This window comes from Lissotriton vulgaris, chromosome 7 (genome assembly GCF_964263255.1).
Source record: "Lissotriton vulgaris chromosome 7, aLisVul1.2, whole genome shotgun sequence".
NCBI lineage: Eukaryota > Metazoa > Chordata > Amphibia > Caudata > Salamandridae > Lissotriton > Lissotriton vulgaris.
In genome coordinates, this window is record NC_141695.1 from 1311217667 (window position 1) to 1311244719 (window position 27053).

General features: G+C 46.2%; 1 protein-coding gene across 5 annotated transcripts in view; it reads right to left on the bottom strand.

Annotated features, from left to right (window-relative positions):
• Positions 1–27053, bottom strand: part of LOC147703574 (membrane-spanning 4-domains subfamily A member 4D-like) — a 640133-nt gene that overhangs the window by 37338 nt on the left and 575742 nt on the right. For all 5 annotated transcript variants that reach the window (XM_086931915.1, XM_086931916.1, XM_086931917.1 and 2 more), the window contains exon 6: positions 24006–24125. In XM_086931915.1, the coding sequence (XP_086788041.1) occupies positions 24006–24125 (120 nt within the window). The remainder of the gene's footprint in view (positions 1–24005; positions 24126–27053) is intronic.

Sequence of the window (27053 nt, forward strand, 5' to 3'; positions counted from 1 at the left end):
ATTGCTGAGGCAGTGGTGGACATGCAAGATTCTGATTTGGCGGGATTGGCGAAATGGGCCCACCAGAAGGCAGGACATTTTGGAGAGAGAGCCACTAGCAGGTGGGCTGCCGATCGAGGAATTCATATTCCTTTAAATTGCATTAAGGATGTCATTCTGCATTGTCCCATCTGTCAGCATTCTAGAAAGAGAAAAGTGCCTCATATTGTTAAAGGTCATTTACATCGAGGAAAATTGCCCGCTCAAATTTGGCAAATTGATTATATCGGCCCACTCCCTATGAGTAAAAATTGTCAGTATATTTGTACCGCTGTTGATACCTATAGTGGCCTTTTGGTTGCTTTTCCTTGTAAACAAGCTACCCAAATCAATACCATTAAAACATTGGAATTACTCATTCTATATTATGGTGTTCCATTTCAAATTCAATCCGATAATGCATCCCATTTTCGTGGAAGATTGGTGCAGGAATTCTGTGTGGAAAATAACATTGAATGGGTGTTTCACATTCCATATTATCCGCAGGCCTCAGGTCTCATTGAGAGAATGAATGGTTTGCTGAAAGAACAACTACGAAAGTTAACTGACGAACATTACAAAAACTGGAGGGACTTTTTACTCCAGGCATTGCTGATTTTGAATAATCGTCCCTTGTTGCATGCTGAATCTCCTTTAATGCGTTTGTTTCCTCCAAATGTTGATGCAAAGCCCAACACCATTGGTAATACTGTGATGTATTGGGAAATTACACCCGGAGCTTTGGCCCCATGCAGAGCAACCCCAGGTTCCGCAGGCTTGGACCTGCATGCTATGAATGATGCTGTTCTAAAGGGCAGGGACCAAATTATTGTTGAAACAGGCGTTGGTGTCTGTATACCAGCTGGAAGTTTTGGACTGATTGCCCCTAGATCGGGCCTTGCCCTAATAGGTGTTCAAGTTCTCGGAGGAGTGATTGACAGTGATTATCAGGGAGAGATTAAGGTTCTCCTGCTGAATAGCAGTGAGTGTGATTTATCAATTACTAAATCTGACCGTGTTGCTCAGTTGCTAATTATGCCTGTTTTCAGTGGTGAGATTAAGAAAGGCGTTGCTCCAACTTTGCTAACTGTACGAGGCCAAAAAGGCTTCGGTTCCACGGACAATCCGGGAGCGAAAATATGGGTGCAATCTCCTAAACATCCCCCTGAACAGGCTGAAGTCATTGCGACCGGTCATGATAATACCATTTTGGTGATGAGACCAGGGAAAGATAGCTGGGAAGCTGTCCCGGCTGACAAATGTTATTTACGAGAATAAATAATGCCTGTATTTGATTTCCTTTCAGATCATTCTTTGGACTGCTGCTGCAGGATGTGCCGGCGTTGGACTCCTTTTGGTCTGCTACGCCGGGAGAGGGGAGGACCCACAGACTTCGGTTGATTGGAGAACCCGAGTTCCGCGTTCCTTCGCTGCGTGGGATTCCTCGTCTAACTTTTGGATCACCCTTGCTAAAAGGGTTACTAACTCACCGCATTTTTGCCTCACTCCTATGAGGTCTGTGACTGACATTTTGGCGACCTGTTTGGTTGCCGTCCCTGCCTCTACTGAAACATTACGACACATTTTCAATATATCGAGTGCCCGAACCAATATTATTCTGGGCGATTTTGCGGCCCACAAATTCTGCCCTTTATGTACTGTTCTTTCGGACCCCATTCCCCCGATTCATTCCCAAATTACTACCTACAATATCACGCAGGGTGATTTGTGCTTTATTTTGACTTGTGATCCCAAAGCAATTACTGAATGTGTTAAACTGAAGTTGAATGCTGCCACTTCCTTTTCAGCTCATCAACGTTTGCTATGCTTACAAAGACGCCCGTCTTCATGTATTTCTGTTAAAAATAATATGACATGCAAACGTATCTTAGTTGCTCCTAGCCATTACCGTATAATGTTGTTACCGTCTGGATGGTTGTTCTCATGTGGGAATTCTTCCTGGCCCTATATTCCTGCAAATATTTCAGGTGGCCCGTGTGCCATCACCAGACTGAGTTTATTAATGTTTTCTTCACATCCCAGTTCCCATTCCCGTGTGGTCCGTAATTCTATGATGTTACATGAGGACTGTGATTCTTCCCTTCATCTTTATTCTAAATCTGAATATCTTAGTTTAGCTATCTCCATTATTGGTGTCCCGGCGTTGGCAGTTTACAACGCCAAGTCCATTGGTAAAATGGCCTGTTGGATGGTTAAGTCGATTAACCAAACCTCTACCATTCTATCTGACATGTTATTAGATGCCCAGGGTGAACGCAGAGCGATTCTGCAGAACCGCACAGCCATCGACTTTCTCTTGTTAAAACATGGACATGATTGTTCTGACTTTGAGGGTCTTTGTTGTTTTAATCTGTCAGACCACTCCAAATCGATCCAAGCCCATATTGACAAACTTCACGACTTGACTGCAGAAATTAGACGACATATTGATCAGGGTTGGTTTGACTGGCTCTTTAATTGGTTACCTGACTTACATTCTCTACGACAGATTTTAGGGGGTATTATAATTTTTATCTGTATTTTAGTAGCAGTTTGCTGCTTTATTCAGTGTATTCCTTCTCTGCTCCATTTTTGTAGATTTGGCAAGAGAAATAGATCAGTTAATTTTGTTTCTTATTATTCTTCCACAGATGTTAGTTCCATATAGAACATGGTTAATAGACTGGAGTCAAGGGTGAAGTGTAATGACCGACTTTTTCAGCCCTCTTTGGAGGGAGAATGATGGAAGATGACTCCAGCCTATTACCCTTTTAGTACAGGGATTAGAACTATAAACAGGACCTATTCATAAGGCACAGCAGTGCATTTTCGTACCCTTTTCCTTAGATCAGGGTTTATAAACTTAAGTTAGGGGATAGATTCATTAGTATTAGTGATGATCCATCCTTTTGCAAGAGTGTTAGTATACCTTCTATGGAGTTATGCTTATTTCGGGCCTTGTTGGCCTCAAACGGGAGAAACTCCATCTTACTTTTTGCCCGGCAGCTTGAGAGGCTTTTTAGGTCAAGTGTAATGTTTTAGTTTCGAAGTGTTGTTCGCTTGGAGAGTACCGGCTCAGGCTGGCCCTTATCGAAAGACTGTATTTTTCTCCACTCCGAAGACACAACTTCAGGCCGGCCGGCTGGGAACGTGTCCTTGGTACGGGGAGGTACAAGAATTTGGTGGGCGGCAGGTTACTGGCCGTAACTTTCCATGAAAGGACAAGCTTCCATATTAGCGAAAGTGTTAGGCAGTGAGTCAGTCAGTCCGTAGGCGGCAGCTAGCCGTTAGCATCTATGCCATTAATTATTTCCGGGCAGACAGTGGCCTTTTTGAAGTCCAAGAAAGATCCTGAAACTAAGACTCTCGGAGAAAGACTGAAGGAGAAGGAGAAGTAGTGCAGATCGATCAGAGACAGAGAGAGACAGCAGCTAATAACGAGGGAGGTTCCAGTGACTTGGAGGGAAGCAGAGGAGATCGAGCATAGCGGTGCAGACGTGTACCCGTGACTGCTAAGGTGTGATTCCGAGACGAGCCAAGACACAGACGAGAAGGGAACCTAGATGACTGCCGAACCCCGACTTCACGTTAACCAGGTGACCTCCGCCCTTTCCCTTACCAAGTGCACATTCTAACCTTTTACTTTTCTTTGCAGAATATATGCTACCATATAGTATTGTGTTTATAATTGTTGTAATAAAAATACCCCAGTTCTTAGTGAACCGACCTGTGCCTTGTATTCTTGTTCAATCAGGGTAACCTGTTCTTCTAGTCAGACATTGTTTGCATGAACGGATGCGAATCCCGATCAGGTAAGAAGTGACTGAGTAAGGAGGGAGAGAGGGAACGTTTGATGCCAAGAGCAGAAGGTACATATCTTAATTTGGAAAGGCATACTAAATTCTATTATCGTAGTTTTATCCTGAGTAGACAATGAGAGATCTCCTCCATAGGTGTTCATAGGAAAGTGATCGTCGTTGGTACGCGGCGTTAATGAGAGCACCGGGAGGACACGGTGTGTAGATCCGCCGGATTGCGGATCGTATTGGAAGTAAATGAGAGCACCGGGAGGACACGGTGTGTAGATCCGCCGGATTGCGGATCGGATGAGAGAGAGAGCACTGGGACTGCAGGCCCGTGTGTAGACACGCCGGATTGCGTGTCGAGTGAGCACTGAGAGCGATCAGTGTGTAATGGTACATAATCAGACCTGCCCTAGGGTAGATTAGTCTGGGCCTAAGTGGCCGCGAGACTAGTTGGTATGAATAGGATATTGTAGAAAAGCCTATGCATGTTTATTGCTATTTTCCCCATCCTTAGGTACTAAATGTACATACATGTATATATATACCCATGGTAAATACGTTCTAAGGAGGGAGGTGAGTACGTTCCGACCGGGTTAGAGGGGCTCCTAGGAGCTGATTCCATCTGGTCCGAAAATCTGGTCGTTACACACGCCCTCTAGAGTTTAGCCCGAAGACTGCTCGTATCCACGCTACTAGGATAGCTGGTCTATAAGGTTGACTTACAACCAATCACCATAAGGGTTGTTTGGACTGATACAAAGTGCTCACTAGAATAGTGAACATTATATATCAGGCCAACTTTTCACAATATCTATTCAGTTTTACTGCACACGCATTTCTCCGTGGCTCGGAGCTTCAAAATAAGGCTTCCAATTTTGCCTCCTAGGGGTGTACAAAAACCTCAAGTGCTAGTTTTAAAAGTTGCCTGCTTCCTGAATAATTGGTTTGAGGTTTTAGCTTGATGATTTGGTGTTGCACAAAAATAATAAGCAAACAAAATAGGGCAATATTTCACTTTTTGACAGCAAGCCCCACATCCATCACTCTCCACCTCCCTTTATTCTTACAAAACTTAAACATAGAGGAGGATCATGACTATGGCACATAGTATCTATTCAAAACGGTTTTTCCTGAACGTTGAGACCTGAGCAACTTGGCTGATGCCCGGTGGAGTTGCTAGACAGCTAATGAGGAGATTGGCCCTGGTTTCCACCTCGACCGTCACCTACCCAGCCGGACATTAGACACAGTTCCACCTCGTCTCCCTCCTATGGCTCCTTCCTCCCCTCCTTTCCTACAAATTCTCTCAACCTCGCTGTTTATTTACAGTACCTTACTACGCTATTGTAACTGATGTAACTTGTAACCCAATGCTCCTCTGGTATAGCGCTCTGATACCTCCGGGTCGAGCCAGCGCTATATAAACCTTTTTAGATGAACCTTGTAGTGTAACGATCCTCTGGTTAAGCGCTCTGATACCTCCTGGTCTATCCAGCGCTATACAAACTTCAAGACAAATAAACTCAAAACTGGTTTTCCTGAACGCTGAGACCTGATCAACATGGCTGATGCCCGGTGGAGCTCCTAGACAGCTAATGACGAGATTGGCCCTGGTTTCCCCCTTGACCGTCACCTACCCAGCCGGACATCAGACACAGTTCCTCCTTGTGAGAAGTTGGCCTGGTATGTGATGCTCACTAGTTCTAGTGATCACCTTGTACCATGCCAAGCAACCCTTATGATGATTGGTTGTAAGTCAACCTTATAGACCAGCTATCCTAGTGGTAGCGTGGACAAAGCAGTCTTAGGCTAAACTCTGAAAGGCATGTGAAGCAAGCTGTTTTACCATATACAACCCCCTTGAATACCAATGAAAGGACACCACACAGATATATATTGAAAATATATATATATATTTATTAACTACAAATATCCCCTTTACTCTTTATGAGCACAGAAGCACAAGCGTTAAAACAAAACACAGTTAAAATATACAAAAGTTGCACAATATGGATGAGCCCTAGGGGCCACCTAAACCATATACTAAGAAAGTGGTATAAGAGATACCAATCGAAAAGGAAACAGGCCTAGGGCCTTGGGAATCGCTTGAGCTGATCGGGACTAGCAGTGACTAAGTCGGGAAAGGCCCGCGGGACTCGGGTGCAGTGTTTAAAGTGCACGCATTCACCAATGCATTGTCTATGGTGCGTAAAAGTTACAAAGTTAGTGTTTTAGGAACCTTCCGAGTGACCTAGAGGAGTGAAACTTTAGACACTGACACTAGAGGTATGTACCAATGTAGAAACACCGGCATTGTTGAGTTCCCTCACCCACAGGAAGCGGGTGCCCAGGTGCGAAGTAGTGTTGGGTTTCGTCACGCAGGTCGATGGTGCTTGGAGCTGAAGATGCTGCAGGCGGCTCGATGTGAAGAGTTCCGGTGGATCCAAGGGTGGATCTGAAGTTGTGAAGACCTGAAAGCAGAGGGGACAATGTTCAAAGTCACTAGCCAGTGACTACCGTGGAACCAGGCGATGTCGGGTGCAAACAGGCGATGAGGTGTAGCTTCTCTCTGCAGCCATGTGGACACGAAGAGGTCGAGGACGTCCAGGTGTTGGTCACGAACTGTCCCACAAAGGCTCTAGCTGATGGCGGTGTCGGCAACTTGATCGGAGCAAACAGGCCTTGGCTAATGCAAGCCACGCAGGAATCGAAAAAGGCTTATCACTCAGACCAGCAAGGTCAGAGCGGGTGCTCCCTTTCACAGGATTGAGGGCAAGTCTGGAGCAACTAGACCCGCAGTGTAGATTGTAGGTTTCATCGCCAAGATGGCCGCTGACCACGTGGCAAGTGGCCGGAATGGCGTGTCGAGTGGCACGATGCAAAAGGTCCCCACGCAGATCGTGGAGATGCTGGGGGGCTGATGTTCGGTGCAAGGGCTGCTCGGTTATGGGGCTTCTCAATCCTCAAAGCACAGCATCGAGGGTGCCTCGGGTGCTGTGCAGTCAGCGTCTCGGGGGTCTTTCAAGAGGTCCGGTCCCACGTCTCTCGGTGCCTCCATGGGTCCCTTCTTTGGAGGGACTGTGGATCGGGCTGTGAGAAGTCTGGGAGTCTGGGTCTTGACAGGCTCTGGGCTCGGGCTCCAGGGGGAGGCGGCGGCAAAGCAGACGTTGAGTTGCTGGATGGTGCCTGTGTTCACAGGGTGGCCACTCCTAGGCCACAAGGGAGATGCTCTTCAGTCTTCTGTGCAGCAGAATGTCGAAGTCCAGTCGTCTTCTTAGTTTCAAGTTGATTCCGGATGATCTGAGGTGCTATGGCACTGCTCCCACTCTTATTCCCAATCTGAGGGGTGGATCACCTGCTAGGTCCCTCCTCTGGGTGGGACCAGGAAGGGGGGTGGTTAAACCCCCTTTCCTTTGTCCAGCTCCTCGCCAGGCCTGGGCTTGGAAAGTCCCAGGACCGGTTTGGACTGGCTTATGCACGGGCACACCTTGTGTGCCCCGGGCATGTCTGATTCTATTCAGCCCTGTCCTACCCAATACACAAAATCCTGTCTGGGGTGGTGCTTGCACCTCCCAAGGCAGGAAACCCTTTGTCCAGGCCTCCCTCGCTGGTAGGACTCCCAGCAGCAGGAGGTCAGACTTGTGTCTGTGGTGGCAGCATCCATTTTGTGATGCTGAGGCTCTGGTTAACTTTAACCGGGGTTAATGGACCACCTGAGTAGTTTGGGGTTTTCACCCTTCATCTGATTAAGCCATAAGAGGGGCTTATGGTCGGTCTGAATCTTGAAGTGAGTGCCAAATAAGTATGGTCTCAACTTCTTCAGGGCCCATACCACAGCAAAGGCCTCCCTCTCAATAGCTGACCAACGTTTCTCTCTGGGGGTCAGCCTTCTGCTAATAAAAGCAATGGGCTGGTCTTGACCATCTACATTAAGCTGTGAAAGCACTGCTCCCACTCCCAACTCAGAAGCATCTGTTTGGACAATGAACTCTCTTGAGTAGTCAGGACTCTTCAGGATAGGAGCAGAGCACATGGCCTTCTTCAGGTCGTCAAATGCCTTTTGACAGTTTACTGTCCACTGAACCTTTTTGGGCATCTTCTTGGATGTCAGATCATTAAGAGGAGTCACAATGGACCCATAGTTCTTAACAAACTTCCTGTAGTAACAAAACTAGGCTCTCGCAACTACATGTGTGTTATCAAAACAAAGTACAATGACCAAAAGGCAAAAGATGCGCAGAAGCAGGTTCTTTGGTGTAAATCTTCTTGTCACAGCAAGATGTTTATTTTCTCCAGACTTTGAGAATAATAACAATCGCCGACACGTGTTTCGTCGTGTACGGTTGAGTCAACACGACTCTTCAGGGCTTCCACTCCAAATCCAATGTATGGTCGGAGTAAGTCTGGGTCTTTTAAGCTTAGTTCTGGCACTGGGTATTCTGTATGACTATGATATAGTCGATACTGTTGAGAGAGCAATCGGTAGGAATATATGGTTAAGTCTCTCGTCTGTTTGGTGATCGTTTCCCACTGGTAATGATGATTGGTTCGTACACGAGAGACGACCGCCGGGAAACTACAGAGGAGGGATTGCCTGCAGCGGCATACCGCCGTAGAGGTGACGCACCCGTTTCCTCATTGGCACATCAATAGAATCCCCTCCCGGCTTTCCGCCTTACACCAAAGCGAGACCCAGCGCCATACTTATAAATCATCATTACCAGTGGGAAACAGTATCGACTATATCATAGTCATACAGAATACCCAGTGCCAGAACTAAGCTTAAAAGACCCAGACTGACTCCGACCATACATTGGATTTGGAGTCCAAGCCCTGAAGAGTCGTGTTGACTCAACCGTACACGACGAAACACGTGTCGGCGATTGTTATTATTCTCAAAGTCTGGAGAAAATAAACATCTTGCTGTGACAAGAAGATTTACACCAAAGAACCTGCTTCTGCGCATCTTTTGCCTTTTGGTCATTGTACTTTGTTTTGATAACACACATGTAGTTGCGAGAGCCTAGTTTTGTTAATTTGCCTTGTCTTTTGACTTGTTTGGACGGTTAAGGGTGTTTGCCGTCTGCTCTTCACGCACTACACAACGATACCTCATGTTCCTTGTACACACTGTAACGTTCTAACCTAGGCAGCGCGCCCCCGGAGTCCTAATTTTTCAAAAACCCCTTTGCACAGTATGCTAAACTTCCTGTAGTACCCAGTCCGGCCCAAGAAAGCTCTGACCTGAGTCTGGGTAGTTGGAGGGGACCAGTCCTTGATGGTCTGGATCTTACTCTCCAGTGGCTGAACTTGGCCTCCACCTACAAGGTGACCCAAGTACACAACCTTACTCTGCCCTATCTGGAACTTTGTGGCCTTGATAGTGAGGCCTGCCTTCTGCAGAGCCTCCAGCACTTCCTTCAGGTGGACCAGGTGATCCTCCCAGGTGGAGCTGAAGACAGCAATATCATCCAGATATGCTGCGCAAAAGTCATCCAACCCAGTAAGGACTTGATTCACCAACCTTTGGAAGGTGGCAGGTGCATTTTTCAAACCAAAGGGCATCACCACAAATTGATAATGCCCACCTGGGGTAGAAAAGGCAGTTTTGGCTTTAGACTCCTCAGCTAACCTAATTTGCCAGTAGCCAGCTGTCAAGTCAAATGTGCTCAAATATTTGGCAGAAGCCAACTTGTCAATGAGCTCATCTGCCCTTGGAATAGGGTGTGCATCTGTCCTGGTGACAGCATTGAGTCCTCTGTAATCCACACAGAACCTCATCTCTCACTTGCCAACTTTGGTGTGAGGTTTGGGGACCAGAACCACTGGGCTAGCCCAGGGGCTCTCTGAAGGCTCAATAACACCTAATTCCAGCATCTTTTGCACCTCAGTCTTTATACAGTCCCTGAGGTGGTCAGGTTGCCTGTAAATCTTGCTTTTTACAGGAAGACTGTAACCAGTGTCCACCACATGGGTACACCAGTTAGTCTGACTGGGTGTCAAGGAGAACATATGTCTGTATGACTTCAAAACTTGTCTACAGTCATGTTGCGGATGTTCAGTGAGGCTACCATCTAAGGCCACACCATCAACTGAGCCATCCTCTGGGTTCTGAGTGAGCAGGTCTGGGAGAGGGTCACTCTCTTCCTCCTGTCCCTCATCTGTAGCCATGAGCAAGCCCATGTCTTCCCTGTTAACATATGCCTTCAGTCTGTTGACATAGAGCACCCTGTGGGGGCTCCTGGGAGTTCCTAGGTCCACCAAGAAGGTAACCTCTCCCTTTTTCTCAAGAATTGTATGGGGTCCAGACCATTTGTCTTGGAGTGCTGCTGGGGCCACTGGCTCCAACACCCATACCTTCTGTCCTGGCTGATACTCAATCAAGACAGCATTTTGGTCATGCCAAGCTTTCTGCAATTCTTGGCTAGCCTCAAGGTTTTTGGATGCCTTTCCCATATACTCAGCCATCCTGGAGCGGAGACCAAATACATAGTCCACTATGTCCTGTTTAGGCTTTTTGAGAGGTAACTCCCATCCTTCCTTCACCAGACATAGGGGTCCTCTTACAGGGTGCCCAAACAACAATTCAAAGGGGCTGAAACCAACCCCCTTTTGAGGGACCTCTCTGTAAGCAAACAAAAGGCAGGGTAGAAGGATGTCCCATCTCCGCCTGAGCTTTTCTGGTAATCCTTTGATCATACCCTTTAGGGTCTTGTTAAACCTTTCAACAAGCCCATTACACTGTGGATGATAAGGAGTGGTGAACTTGTAGTTGACACCACATTCCTTCCACATAGCTGTCAAGTATCCTGACATGAAGTTGGCACCTCTGTCAGATACTACCTCCTTAGGAAACCCCACTCTGGAGAAAACTCCAAGTAAGGCCCTGGCCACAACAGGAGCTGTTGTGGTCCTAAGTGGAATTGCCTCTGGGTACCTGGTGGTATGGTCCACCACCACCAGTATGAATCTGTGCCCAGATGCTGTAGGGGGATCAATTGGACCTACAATATCAATCCCCACTCTTTCAAAGGGAACCCCCACCACAGGTAGTGGTATCAGGGGGGCCTTTGTGGTGCTACCTGCTTTACCACTGGCTTGGCAGGTTACACAGGAGCAACAAAACTCCTTGGTGTCTTCAGACATGTGAGGCCAGTGAAAGTGAGGGACAAGCCTGTCCCAAGTCTTATTCTGGTCTAGGTGTCCTGCTAAAGGAATATCATGGGCCAAGGTAAGAAGGAAGCCCGTAAATTGCAGAGGTATAACCAACCTCCTGGTTGTACCAGGCTTGGGGTCTATACCCTCTGAACAAAGGAGCCCATCATCCCAATATACTTTATGGGTACCTTGAGCATTCCCAGCAGCCTCAGCAGCAGCCTGCTGTCTGAGGGGTTCAAGAGAAGGACAGGTTAACTGAGCCTGCCCCAAGTCTGCCCTAGAAGGTCCCCCTGTCCCCAGAAACTCAACCTGCTCAGGTTCAAGTTCTTCAGAGACAGTTCCTTCAGGGGTCTCAGGATCAGCTTCCTGTGAAGGCTGATCCTCACTTGTAGGCAGTTGGGAAGGCACAGCCTTAACCCTCCTGTTCTTCTTCTTGGAAGGTGCTTGGTCCATTGTTCCAGGATCCAAGACCTGAGGTTCAGAGAGGCACCTTTTGGCCTGTGACCTGGTCACAGCAAGCACATGTGATGATATCCCTAACATCTCTGCATGAGTCCTGTACTCAACTTCTGACCATAGAGAGCTCTCCAGGTCATTGCCCAACAAACATTCAACTGGGAGAGCAGCACTAACCACAACTCTTTTTAGGCCAGTTACCCCTCCCCAGGAAAAGTTAACAATTACAACACTATGGGTAGTGGTGACATTGCTGGCATTGGTCACCAGGTAATTATCACCTGGCATGTATTGTCCAGGGTCCACAAAGCTAGGTGTCACCATAGTGACACTGGCACATGTGTCCCTGTATGCTTGAGCCACTTTGTCATTAACCACATTGCTGCGGCGGTAATTTTTCCGCTATGCGGCAATTTACAAAAACCCGCGTTACATGACGAGCTCGGCTCGTCATCAGCACACGACCACCGTGGCTGATGACGAGCTGAGCTCGTCATCAGCAGCGAAGGGGTTAATCAAAGGCGACTGTCTGTATTTGCCCAGATTACTGGGACTTATGGTAGGGGCCAAATCTATGTCCCCCTCACAAATCAGAACAGCCTGTGTAAGGGTTCTGACTAGGTCAGAATCTCCTTCAGTTCCCAAGGTGATACCCACTACCCCCTTGGTTTGTGGACCAACACTGCCAACTGTACTAGTGGGTGCAGGTGCCTTAGGGGCTGCAGTGTTGGGGGCTCCACCCTTTTTACACTCACTTGTCCAGTGAGAGGTGTTTTTACATGTACTACACCAGGGTTTTCTTTGACCTTCTTTCTTCTTCTTCTTGGAAGTTTGGGACCCACCCTCTGTATTAGTTTGGGGCCCTGTTGAAGACTTCTGGTCTTTAGCTTTCTGCTCCCCACCCATCTGGTCTGTTTTCTTCTGGTCACCAACCTGGTTCTGGTTCTTTTGCTTCACTCTGATTCTAACCCATTTATCTGCCCTCTTTCCCAATTCTTGGGGAGAGGTCAAATCTGAGTCAACCAAATGTTGATGCAACTGCTGGTTCTGACAATTATTTAAAATTTGTTCTCTCATAAGCAAATTATACAATCCTTCATAGTCTGTAACCTTGCTTCCCAGCAACCATCCCTCCAGAACCTTAGTGGCACATTCAACAAATTCAGACCAGTCCTGAGTCTGTGTCTTCTGGGTATCTCTGAACATTAACCTGTACTGTTCAGTGGTTAAGCCTAACCCATCAATTAGAGCACTCTTCAGGACCAGGTAGTTTCTAGAATCCCCATCACTAACTGTGAGGAGTCTGTCTCGGCCTCTACCTTCAAAGGAGAGCCACAAGATTGCTGCCCACTGCTCCTGAGGGATCTGCTGTACTTTGCAGGCTCTCTCAAGTGCAGTCATCCATTTGTGGATATCATCCCCAGCTTTGTAGGGGGGCACAATCTTACTCAGATTTCTGTTATCAAAAGACCTGTCTTTATCCTTAGGGATAATGCTGCCACCAGTGGGTTCTAACCCACTCTCTCTAGACTGCCTTGCTCTAGCAAGTTTCTCTTGGGCCAGGGCAAGCTCTAACTCTTGCTTCTGGATCCTAAGTTCAGCCTCTCTCATTTTGGCCTCATGTTCCCTTCTCTGAGGGCTAGTCAACCCCCTCCTGGAGTGACCATGAGAACCTCTAGAAGCCTGGGAGGTATTGGATTCAGCTGAGTGATTTCTCCACCTCCTATGCTCCTGGTTAAGTCCACCTGGGTGTCTGGGCACGGTCATCCTTGCTTCAGTCCCAAATACACTTAAGTTAGTCTGGTTAAGCCTGCTGACTAGCACCTGACTATTTCTGCCATCATCAGAATCACTGCTCCCCCTTCTGTCTCCTCTTCATCCTCCTCCTCATTAGGCTGAACATCTCCAGTGACTTGGTCATCCTCATCTACCTGGATTATGGGGACAGGGGCATCAGTATTGTCATCTTCAGTGGGAGAGCCTCCTTCAGCATTCCCTGTGGGGTCTGCTTTAGAGGCCTTTAGAGCCTCAGACTGTTCTAAGAGCTCTCTAAGGTGGTCTGTAGTAGGGGTTGGCCCTGTCCTAAGACCTCTTAAGGCACAAAGCTGCCTTAGTTCCTTAAAGGAGAATATAGCAAATTTGGATGGTGCCCTTGGAGGGTCACTCTCAACAGAGAGATTCCCAGTGGGACCCTATGCTCCTGACATTGCTCTAGTGTGGGTGGATATGTTGCAGTCTACCTACACTGGTGTTTACCTACTAAACCTATCTAGTAGTTGTAGTCAGGGTGTGCTACTCCCTATCCTCTACAACAACTAAGTTCAGTAGAACTTAAGTATACTAGTCTTGTTTTATATGTACCTAGCAAGTACCTGTATGATCTTTCAAATGATACTCTCAAAGATTGTAATGGTAAAACAAACAGCAAGCTCAGATCCCACCGCTGCCACCAATGTGAGAAGTTGGCCTGGTATGTGATGCTCACTAGTTCTAGTGATCACCTTGTACCATGCCAAGCAACCCTTATGATGATTGGTTGTAAGTCAACCTTATAGACCAGCTATCCTAGTGGTAGCGTGGACAAAACAGTCTTAGGCTAAACTCTGAAAGGCATGTGAAGCAAGCTGTTTTACCATATACAACCCCCTTGAATACCAATGAAAGGACACCACACAGATATATATTGAAAATATATATATATATATTTATTAACTACAAATATCCCCTATACTCTTTATGAGCACAGAAGCACAAGCGTTAAAACAAAACACAGTTAAAATACACAAAAGTTACACAATATGGATGAGCCCTAGGGGCCACCTAAACCATATACTAAGAAAGTGGTATAAGACATACCAATCGAAAAGGAAACAGGCCTAGGGCCTTGGGAATCGCTGGAGCTGATCGGGACTAGCAGTGACTAAGTCGGGAAAGGCCCGCGGGACTCGGGTGCAGTGTTTAAAGTGCACGCATTCACCAATGCATTGTCTATGGTGCGTAAAAGTTACAAAGTTAGTGTTTTAGGAACCTTCCCAGTGACCTAGAGGAGTGAAACTTTAGACACAGACACTAGAGGTGTGTACCAGTGTAGAAACACCAGCGTTGTTGAGTTACCTCACCCACAGGAAGCGGGTGCACAGGTGCGAAGTAGTGTCGGGTTTCGTCACGCAGGTCGATGGTGCTTGGAGCTGAAGATGCTGCAGGAGGCTCGTTGTGAAGAGTTCCGGTGGATCCAAGGGTGGATCTGAAGTTGTGAAGACCTGAAAGCAGAGGGGACAATGTTCAAAGTCACTAGCCAGTGACTACTGTGGAACCAGGCGATGTCGGGTGCAAACAGGCGATGAGGTGTAGCTTCTCTCTGCAGCCACGTAGACACGAAGAGGTCGAAGACGTCCAGGCGTCGGTCACCACCTGTCCCACAAAGGTTCTAGCTGATGGCGGTGTCGGCAACTTGATCAGAGCAAACAGGCCTTGGCTAATGCAAGCCACGCAGGAATCGAAAAAGGCTTATCACTCGGACCAGCAAGTTCAGAACGGGAGCTCCCTTTTACAGGAGCGAGGGCAAGTCTGGAGCAACCAGACTCGCAGTGTAGATTGTAGGTTTCGTCGCCAAGATGGCCGCTGACCACGTGGCAAGTGGCCGGGATGGCGCGTCAAGTGGCACGATGCAAAAGGGCCCCACGCAGATCGTGGAGATGCTGGGGGGCTGATATTCAGTGTAAGAGCTGCTCAGTTGTGGGGCTTCTCAATCCCCAAAGCACAGCATTGAGGGTGCCTCGGGTGCTGCGCAGTCAGCGTCTCTGGGGTCTTTCAAGAGTTCCGGTCCCACGTCTCTCAGTGCCTCCACGGGTCCCTTCTTTGCAGGTACTGTAGAGCGGGCTGTGAGAAGTCTAGGAGTCTGGGTCTTGTCAGGCTCTGGGCTCGGGCTCCGGCGGGAGGCGGCGGCAAAGCAGACGTCGAGTTGCTGGATGGTGCCTGTGTTCACAGGGTGGCCACTCCTAGGCCACAAGGGAGATGCTCTTCAGTCTTCTGTGCAGCAGAATGTCGAAGTCCAGTCGTCTTCTTAGTTTCAAGTTGATTCAGGATGATCTGAGGTGCTATGGCACTTCTCCCACTCTTATTCCCAAACTGAGGGGTGGATCACCTGCTAAGTCCCTCCTCTGGGTGGGACCAGGAAGAGGGGCGGTTACACCCCCTTTCCTTTGTCCAGCTCCTCGCCAGGCCTGGGTCTGGAAAGTCCCAGGACCGGTTTGGACTGGCTTATGCACGGGGACACCTTGTGTGCCCCGGGCATGTCTAATTCTATTCAGCCCTGTCCTACCCAATACACAAAATCCTGTCTGGGGTGGTGCTCGCACCTCCCAAGGCAGGAAACCCTTGGTCCAGGCCTCCCTCGCTGGAAGGACTCCCAGCAGCAGGAGGTCAGACTTGTGTCTGTGGTGGCAGCATCCATTTTGTGAAGCTGAGGCTCTGGTGAACTTTAACCGGGGTTAAGGCTATGTACATGTCATGTCCCTCTAGAAGGGTGGAATGCTATCCCCGTCGACAGAACTGTCGAGGGTATAGTATTCCAAATCGTATGACACCTTACTCGTCATGTTTTGATAAAGCCAAACCAAAGTTAGCATATAACTGCGAGGATTATAATGCACTTAAGAGTATATGGTATGGCAATATCCCGGAAAGCTAAGGGAGTTGTTCCCGACAGCTGCAGACAGGCTCAGCTCATGCTAGAGCACCATCTCACATGAAACCACGCACTCTGCCCCCAGGATTGCAGGGGCCTTCCATAGGAATGGCTTATAGGTTAACATGTGTCCAGTTAAGGTTAGATATAGGGATACTATATCTAAGTAAGAGGTGATTACACCAACTTACCCCAGCTGAGTGATCAGCCAGTTGTGTCAAAATATGGAGGCCAGGCCAGGGGTGGCACAATACATGCGGCAGCCCCTGGTAGGCCTTGGATACACCTATGCCCTGGGTACCTAGGGTACACTGTTACAGGGCCCATAAGGTGAACCAGTTCCAATTCGTAATGCACCTAGAGTGCATTGGCAATAATTTAGTGAGAGAACAGCAGGCTGTGGGTCTGATTAGCAGGCCCACAGCCACATTAAGTCATAAACCAGTGAAGCAAAAAGCAAAAATTTGGGGTGACCATAGGATAGCAGACCCTACTCTCCTACACTCCTCGGCTCCCCGCTATTATTCCTTCATGCCCTCCCTCCTACGATCTCTTGCAACATTGTTTATGTGTAGTGTACCTTACTATGCTCTTTTAACTGATGTAACTTTTAAAGCAACGATCATACATGTAAAGCGCTCTGATACCCTTTTGGGTCAAGTTCGCGCTATATCAAACTTTATAAATAAATGGTTTGCTCTTCTTTGTCTCCCTCCCCTCTTTGTCTATTAGCCTTCGGGAGAGGGCATGTTTTAATGTAATACTAATAGGGCATTGGAGAGCTAACACATCACTCAAAGTCAATTATTAAGAAACTTGGCTTTAGTTAAGAAATCCTGGAAAAAACTGAATGTTACACAATTTGGAGGAAAATCAGCAGCCACAAAGAAACGAAAACACTTCATAAATAAGAGGAAACAAATTGGCAAACAAAGAAGTGAAACAGCTGTCAGAGAATTGGCTGCATTCTTTCTCCATGCTAGCATTTGTTCATTTCATGATATTTACATGAAGTTGCAGAGGCTAGGAAGGACTGCAGAAGCTGGGGGATGATGGGCCTTGTTCAGCTGTTAGCTAAGAGTCTTAATTGCAGACGTCCAAACATGGCAGCCATGAGTGGATGTTCACTGGCAGATCACTTACAAGAGAGTGGAGGCGTATCCTCAGCAGAATCCCCAGAAGTGTCCCTCAGAGGGGCTGAAACTGTGTTGTGTAACCTTCTGCACATTGTATGTGGTGGCACTGCATACAATCAGATGACACGAGCAGCCGAAGAAAACAGCGGATGTGCTCAGGACTTTGTTGGATTTAAGGGGTCGACACGGTCATCAGCCCTCTTAAGGGCTGGGCAGGCCCCGAATCTCACACTTTCAGGGTGAGTGACAGCATGGGGCCTACAGCCAGCCAACTTGCAGATCCATCTAAGTCTAAAAGGGTGACTTGCCGTGTGTTGCAAACATGCACTGTCAGTCACGATAATATGTATAAGTGTAGGGCCCGTCACGAATACTACTGTTCCTGGCTGTTTCATAACCCTTGGTCCTTTTCAGTTTTTATTTACATAGAAAAGAGATGCCACAAGTCCAAATGGCCTTGGTGAGATGTAATGCCTGAGTGCAGAGGTGAAGGCAGAGAGGAACAGTGTGAGTGTGTGTGTTTTTACAACTCACACTAATAGGAACAGATCGGTCCTCGTAGTGCTGCTTAACCTTGACAGAAGCGGACACACACGTTCTTTGTGAGGACCGGGCTCTGTAGTGTTTTCAGGTACTTTCGAGCAAGTGCATAAAAAAACTAAAAGTTCAGTTTTATTTGCTTCATTCCACTTTATAACCTACCCCAGTAACAAAGCATGCCTGGATTTAGAATTGAAAATGCACATTGTTTTACAGTCAATGGCTGGTTCTCCTTTGTGTATGTGTGTGCTTGCGTGTTCACCTTTGTGCATCTGCTGTCTGCATGTGTGTATGTGTGTGCACATGTGTAGTCCTATGTCCATGTTTATGTGTATAAATATATGTGCATCTGTGTGTGTATGTCTCTGGCTGGTGGCCATGTCCAGGCTCTGAAGGTCACCACCAAATGGCATCTGGTGGCACATGGTATGGGGACAAACTTGAAATAAGGTGGCACCCACAAGCACGTGCTGCCTATCCCGGGGATGTGTTTCTACAACATTGACAAGTAATACTTACACTATGTCAGGCAGTAGACAATGTGACATCTTGAGAGAATATGACAAGTTAATTCTTGGGGCAAACCTGTTTTTTAACAAATGAACGATTTCATATTTGGGGTTCAAACGTGTTTGTTTTTTAATGGCGAACTTTATTTGGGGAATATCCGTCTACTTCCTCAAAAAGAAGAGCTCGTACTTGAAAATCAAATTGAGTGTATTTTCAAACACTGTCAATACGATGGGTACAAAACCATTACATTTCCATAACGTAAAGACTGCTGAGGTAGGTATACTTTCTACAGATGTTATTTCCTTGGTGATAGAAGACATGTGTCCCTATAGCACCTATCTTGTAAATCATGTGGAGAAAGTTCACGCTAAAGATTTTTCAGACATTATCAACACAACTACTGTCGGAGGCCAGAGGCTGTAACACTGGAGTCACTTTAATGGATGTGTTTACTTTCTAAAAGAGCAATGTCTTTCCAACCTGTGAAGGAAATCATGTCGAGGAACCGTAGGATGCATCTAACTTAAGTGATAGCTCAGCTGTTTACTAACTGGGACTGTATTTAAGAGATCTGTGTAACCTTTGGCCATTGTGTCACTTCTAGGTTTATTCTGCATCACAATATTTGAGTGAAAATCTAATTGGAAGTGGCAGGATGGGAAAATGAATGGAGATGGATGACAGTGCAAAAGAAAGTTCTAAGAACTTCATAAATAATGATAGGAAGCAATGTCAGCTATGGTTGTTAAGGCAAATAGCAGTGAACACCTCCTTCCCCAACTCCCGACAGTGCTGAGGAGGAACAGACTTGTTTGTAGCACCAACACATTATTGAAATTATTCCATAGAGCCACTTTAAGACTGGATGTAGACCCCATGGCTGTTTATGTAATTAATTTGAAAGAGAACAATTGGGCTATAATTTCCAAACATTGTCTTGGGGTGAAACCCCATACTTAGCACCTTAGGAGATAGGTGGCTTGGCCAATTTTCTTGGTCACTTGAACAGGCTAACTCTGCCCACCAGTTCAAACGTTCAGCAACTTCTACTGAATGGGACTAGGGGATCACACCGAGACCAATTCTATGGTAAAACCTGCCCTATGGTTGGATTTCCTATGTTGGTACACAATAGCTCGGTGTCCAGACAGCAGCAGCCGTGCCGTCATGGTGCACCATGCACAGGGCACAGACGTCCCAAGGTTGTTCAAGCTTCTTTTCTGTACTAGTAGCAGGGCTACAAACCTGCTCCCAATAGAGGAGCAAGAACGCCATGGGCCCTTGTGCAAGCAAGGAAAATGGCCCCTTCGATTGCAAGGGGGGTAGTAAAACACAGCAATTATACGGGTTCAATGGGCCCCTCAGCACTGTGGGGCCGCTCACTGCACCTGCTGCACGGATGACAGCTACGCCCCTGCATGGAGTGGAATTGCACGGAGGATTGTTTCTGCGCTGCAAGAAAATATTTTTTGCCTTTTATGGCCTTGTGACATTACGAATGTCCCCACGATTTATTCCAGCAGTAACTCTTCATTATTCAACAGTAGGCTGCTCATAGGTTCGAAGTGAAACAAGGAGTGGGCAGTGGCGGCTCGCACAGGTAAGCGCGGTGATCCGGTGAGGCCGGTTTGGGGGTGGGGCGAGGTAAGGGGTGGTGGAAGTCGACATAAGACAGGATAGTGAAAAGTAAATACATTTAAAACAAGCATTGGAAATGCAATAGGTCTCGCATTAGAAAAGTTGGAGCTATTGGTCTTGTAATGACAATTATTTTATTTATGTGTTGGTTTTTAAAATAGCTAAATTGATAGCTTTGTCATTTACAATGCCAATAGTTATAACTTTCGCGAATGTGACACCTATAGCATTTGTAATGCAACATGTTTTGTATTTACGTGACTTAGATGTATTGATATTACAAATAACAATGGCTTTTAATTTTTTCAAATAATTAATACTTAAATAAAAGTGATTGTAATTTATAATGGCAATAGCTTAAACTTTTGAAAATAACGTGTGTATTTTATTGTGATGAAAATTCAAGAACAGAAGTGAAATATTAACATTTTTTTGTGACATTTGTAATAAAGCTTGAAACATTGAGAGAACATATTTGAATGAGTGATGCTGTGGTGGTGCTGAATGATGCTGTATGCTATGCTAGGTTTTGTTTTGCTACCCTATGCTTTGATTTGTTATGCTATGCTGTGTTTTGTTAGGCTATGCTGTGTTTTGCTAGGCGATGGTTTGTTATGCGATACTATGTTTTGTTACGCTGTGCTATATTTAGTTGTGTTTTATTATGCTATGCTGTGCTTTGCTATGCTATGTTTTGTTGTGGTTTGCTATGTTTTGTTATGTTTTGCTATACTAGGTTTAGTTTTGCCATCCTATGCTTTGTTTTGTTATGCTATGCTATGTTTTGTTATGCTATGCTGGTGAGGGTGGGTGAGGGTGTGAGGGGGTGCGAGGGTGAGGGGGTGCGAGGGTGAGGGGGTGAGGGGGTGCGAGTGAGGGGGTGCGAGTGAGGGGGTGCGAGTGAGGGGGTGCGAGTGAGGGAGTGTGAGGGTTGTGAGGGTGACAGCACAAATCTGCAGTATTTTTGTGGCGGGCACATTTTTTTGCCCACCTCAAAAATACAGTGTATTTAGAGGTTTTCGGCTGCAAATGTTGCTTTTTTGGGTCGTGGGATTTGCCACCCAAAGTCGCAAAATCCTGGGGGGGTCTGATTACATTAAACAGATGACAAAAATGCAATTAATTTAGATAGATATATATACATACACATACACACACACACTGACATTCGTTTTTAGTCAGTAGCAAAATACACACAGCGCAAGTAACTTTGTATTTGAATATTCCACACGTTATATTTAGAAGATTATATTAGTATGGGAATGTATTTTATCAGCAATGTGCTCATTTACCTTAACTTTGCGCAACAATTATTTACTGATCAAGAACAGCCTTATCCAGTCACCTCTAGTTTAAGTCAGGGGTGTGAAGTAGTTCCCTTGGGGTTTCTCTCTGCAGATTGCCCAGCTCTCGTCACTGGCCCTAAGTGAATAATTAACGGAGTGCAAAATACGTTCATGGCAAGGATCACAAAGCGAACAAGATTTGGCTGGGAGCAAGAGTTGTTTAAGAAGGGCTAGGGAGAGGACTTCAAAACAGAATAAGGATTATTCTGAAGTACGTAAGGTGCATTCATTGGACTTACCACCAGCAATATTCGGATTCGGTAGCCTGTTACAACTGAACAGGTGTTGCTTATTATCTCCCAGAAAATTCTTTTTTTTAAACTCTTGAGAGTTGGGAACGTCATAGGTTAGATAACTCGGGTGGGTAGAATTAACAGTTTTAAAATATCCCTTTATTTCGTAGTTGCTTGAATGGGTGGAGTAAGATACGTTGTGATCAATTTTTTTCTCGATTACCCGTTGGGTAAAGTGACTGATTTATTCTCAGTACTGCAGTCCCTACCCTAGGATCTTTTGAGATTTTTGCTTTTGTTTTTTAAAGTCTCATCCGCTCTACCGACCTCACACTCAATCGATCGTCGAGGGTGAGTGAGGGCCGTGGGGTGTAGTTACATTCCTACGCTTAACATGGAGTTGGAAAATGGAAATGTAATTAGTTTCATTGGCATGTACAGGCGTGAAAGGGAACCCAACTGCCGAAAAAAATGCGGCTGCACATTTCTGAGAGTCAGCCCTTTGGCGATTGAAGTGCAGACTGACAATTACTGGAGGCAAAAATGCCGTTCTGTTACCAAAATTCCGTTTCCACGACACCCATCTGAAATGATGCACTACAAGCGTGGCAATGCAGGGACTGCACGGCCATGCGAGTCTTTCTTTCCTTTGTACAGGGCTGATGCCAGACATAAACACTTGACATGCTCTTCGGTCATAAACAAAGCACCTGCACTTTCAGGTCCAGACTTGCTAATATTCGGTGACCAAAAAACACAAAAGGTTGCATTATCAGAGATCAAACGCACAATTAGAGCCGTGAATGGTTTACAGGAAATACCACCACGTGACCTCAGGCCGGATGCTGCCGTCACAGTGAGTCACGTGGCACTGGATTCACCTTAGAGACGATGACTGCGTGGCTTGTGGCCAAGATGACATCATGGGAACTAAATGACAACATATACGAGTGACCTTTAATCTGTGGGACGGGCGTAACCGCACTAACAAACATATCAATTTAGTGTTGCAGGTCACTAAGTTTACAAGCAGCTGTGAGTCATGCACTTCAAGGTACTGTGTAGCTTACACTGGGTTCTTTGTAATTCCCTTCCATTTCAGAGAGCTGGATTTCACCGTGTAACAGGTTCGATCGGCAGCTTCACAAACTGTTCCAATAAAACTATAAAACGGTCGATTTGCCGGGAAAAAAATGCCCAGAACCCGTTTGTCTGGTACAACCATTATCACAAAAGAGCGGCATTAAGCAGCTCACGAGGAACAGTGCTTTAAGTGGGATGGAAAGGGTTGGGGGCCGGAGGGTGAGTTGGGAGACATTATGAAGAAATATGATGCCCAATAACTACCCTAAAGATTGTGTTTAATTCTGAACGTCTTGGCAGCTACGGGAAAGAGAGAAAACAGCAGTAGGACGTGTAGGGCTAAAAACAAATTCACGAGGGGGGACACACAGCAACGACAGTGAGCCCCCAGGATGTACACAAAAGGCCCGAGAGGCTAGGAATGTTTATGGCTTCAGTAGAGCAGGGGCGGCAGAAGGGGGAGGAGAAATGCGACACGGCGGGCAGGGGAGGGGGCGGAGCGGGGAGAGGAGAGGGTGTGAAAGCAGCAGGGGCCTGGAGTGCGGCTGAGGGAACAGACGGCGATTTGGTGATGTGCACGCGCATTTTAGGTCAATGCGCTTGCGCATTGACCTAAAAGCCACGGGCACAGCACCAAATCGCCCAGTTAGTTTAACTCTGGTTAAAGCCCTATATCCTCGCAAGCTCGATGCGCATGCGCATCGAATAGCGAGACCTAAAAACACTTAGCGGTGCAGTGAGTGCAAGGTAAGTGGTTTTATTTATTTACTTTTCACTATCCCGTTGTATGTCGGCTTCCACCCTCCAGCCCCACCCTGCCTCAGTACTTACCTGTGCGACACGCGACTGGGAGAGGGAACTGTTAATAGCGAATACAGCTTCTGATGAGGGCTTTACCTGGCACTGCCGTTTGTGATGTCCAGTCCTTAAGTCAACGGGCACCATAGGGAACCATAGGGCACCCAAGGGCAACATGAACGACCCTTACATGGAATCTATGAGCTGTGCTAACATGGAGAACTTCAGGAAGTTCTAGAGTATCAAAGCACAGAAAAAGGGCATGGCAATCTCCACTAGTAATAAAACCTATCCGTGCAGGAGAATTTCTCTGCAATCAGAAAGCAGGAAAGCTCTCTAGCGAAGATTTTTTGTTTGACAACTCGAACTTCGTGTTGCTGATGATGGTATTGACTAAGCTCAACTTTGTCAGTGAAGTTCTAATATTCACACCACTAATCACTGTCAATGAACGGCCAGCAGCAGAGATGTCCTGGAGTACTTCTCCCACCCTGGAACACAAAGGATCAATGGGCTTTTCTTGTAAAAAAAAAAAAAGAAAACGAAAGGAAAGAAAAGAATAAAAATCATAAAAATAAATAAAATCCGTTTACCACTTCAGAGTAAGCCGTCCTGCAGATGGTTTTGCATTCGAAGGCAGAAACGGAAATGGAAACACATAACTCCAGGACACTCATGATGAGCAGTACGAAAAGCATTGCCCAGAAGACAGCCTGCCAATGACAAAATGGAAATAAACTTGGAGTTAAGTGTAGAAGCATGAAACATCCATCAAATATTACTAGAACTTGTCCTTTCCTACAAGTCCCCTCCCTATTAAATCGCATCACCCTATTTGTTTTTAACTCTTACCCTTTCCTTCACCAATACCTCCCCCAAACAAATATCTTAAAACCCTCCTTCACTGGCCACAGCACGTCGGTCGCTGCTTTTTAAGTGTCCCCTAAAGGCAACTTTAGCTGTCCGGCAAGAGCTCATGTCATCACATACCACGCACTAACACAACACATGCATACACACAAAACAGAATCAAAAAGAGGTTTTTGGAGAGCCCCTTTCAGCCATTGGCCACTGTGGTCCAGATAGCTTTAATCATTGACCCATGGGGCTGTCCATCTTCCTTTTGCGGATGTGAGCACATTTAAGAATCAATCTACAACCTCATTGGCTTTAATTCTTTGTTCGTTTTTTCTCACGGGGGTTGCCTACTTCAGCGCTTTCTCTTTATGCTTTGAACATTGCCCCAGTCCTCCTTTGCCTGCCCACCCTGCTCTAGTTCTCCCCTGTCCATCCACATTCAATTTCTTGGCACTTGTGTTCTTCATTTTAGTTTACCGATCTGATGGCCGTCTGCCGTGTTGCAAGAGTGAACACAAAAAAATAAGCCAAAATAGCATCATCATGCCACAACGCATGCAAGTGCATGCATGTGCACACATGGTGGATATATGGTAAACCATTCCAGGTTGTCTGGGGTGTATGCACAGGCATGTGTCACAGTGCGTGCATATTTATAACATTACAATGTATGCTTATGGATGTATTGTGACGCATGCCATGCTTGCATCACGATGCACAAGAGGCATTGTTTTCCCTTCTTCTAGGAACAGTGAATTGAAAGTATAAAAAACAGACATGGAGTACCGGTGCAAACAACCATTGGCAAAGCAAATAGCTCCGTCTTCACCTTCTCTAAATGGCAGACCTATTGGTTTTGCCGATGCGTATAAATGATTCCCTTTGCTCCGAGGACATAAACACCAGACCTTTGATACGGGAGAGCTGTTTGTCTGTTACCCTGACCTATATACCACATTGGATACTGCGCTCAGTCAGTTAGGTTCTCTTTCATTCTTTGCTTGCTTTTCGTTACCATTCTGCAGTGTTTGGAAAATGCTGCGGGAGTGTCTGCTTCTGTGGTACTCTTTGGCTACTCTAAGAAACCAATTACGTGTACTCAATTTCATTACAAAAACCTTTATTCTGTAAATAAAATCACCATAAAAGAATACAAATCCATAATGATACAAATCAATTTCATGAATAACAATAAAAACCGACAATAAAATTGCTTAGAGGATCAAGGAAAACATAACACAATTAATCAGGTCTCGTTTTTCTAGACACACAGACAGCTCGTAAAAAATATAAAACAGTAAAAGTCATTTGATCCGTGGGTAGCATCCGTAGATACAACAAGGAAGGCCTGACTTGTTTAAAGTGCAATGATTTCAGCAAGGGGATTAAAAAATGCTTCCTCGGCCAACTGAAGTAAGAGCAAAACATATAAAATGAAGCGAATCCTGCAGAGACACATTGACACGTTGTCGCAGCCACAGGTTGCCGTTTCCTCAGGGGAACCCACCCACGCGGCGAAGTCAGAAAATGATGCAATTGATTAAACCTGAACCTGACCAGTAAAAACCAGTCGTGCTGTGAGCGAACCAAGCCCAGGTATGGCTCCATCCCCTGTACATTTTTTAGAAGCATATGACCCCTAACTTCTGGTTCCTGGAGTTCTAAAATGTCTCTCTCCAAGCGTTCCAGGAACAATCTTTTGACACTTCCCAATTCGTGGCCACAGAGAGCAGTTGGGTTTGTAAAAATATCAGGCCTATCTAGAGAGAAAAAGGATGCCTTAACATGAACAAACCATGTTATATTAGTTTCCCGGTCCAGAGACAGACAATCCTCAAGAATCCACCAATTTAACTTCAGCTCCTCCCTGCTCCATATCTTAATCCAACACAGGAGCGGGCTTAAGGAGATTAGGTCCGAGACATAATCAAGACCCAATTCTGCATGCACAGGAAAAGCTGGGGTGGACTGAGGGACCTGGCCCAAAGTTGTTCTCCATAGTCTGAATCCGATCCACGTTAATGTGCCCCCAAATCTCAAAGCCATAGCGCAATTGTGCAAGACACTTTACTTGATAGACTTTTAAAATATCCCTTGGTGCCCTGGACCCAAGCCTATGACTAAACTAAACTAAAAAAGGCCCCTATAGTTTTTACGGACTCTGATCTTTTGGCCTTCACCAGGGGTCTCCAACAATTTTTACGATCAAATAAAATTCCAGATAAGGGTAGGCCTTAACTTTGGACAAAGTAAAATTGTATACCTTAAAGGTGTTTCTACTTTTAGATTTGGGGCCAACTACCATTACATAGGACTTCGAGAAATTAGCTAAGAGGTCCAGAAGTCCCATAAAAGACACATACTTGGCTAGCAACAAGTCCAACCCCTGTGCAGTCTAAGCCATCAGGACCGCATCGTCCCATCGTCCACATATAGCAAAACTTGGAGAAATCTATTTCCAATCTTAGGGCAGTCGGCCAACACCGATAGGAGCATGGACTCTAACACGTTCACATACGAGGTGAACAAAAAAGGTGCAAGTTTGCACCCCTGGCGAACCCCACACTTGTTAAAAATGATCGGGTGCACGCTGCTCCTTGAGAAAAACGCACTGATGCTGAGGCCGATGAGTGCAGATCAGCTAATAATGCTGCAATGCTGACATCACCCCCCAACTCACAGAGCAAAGCCTGTCATTTTGGTCGAATCACCCTGTCAAAAGCATACGTCAGGTACATAAATGCAAGATATAGACATTCAGACTGAGGCACTGTGTATTTGTT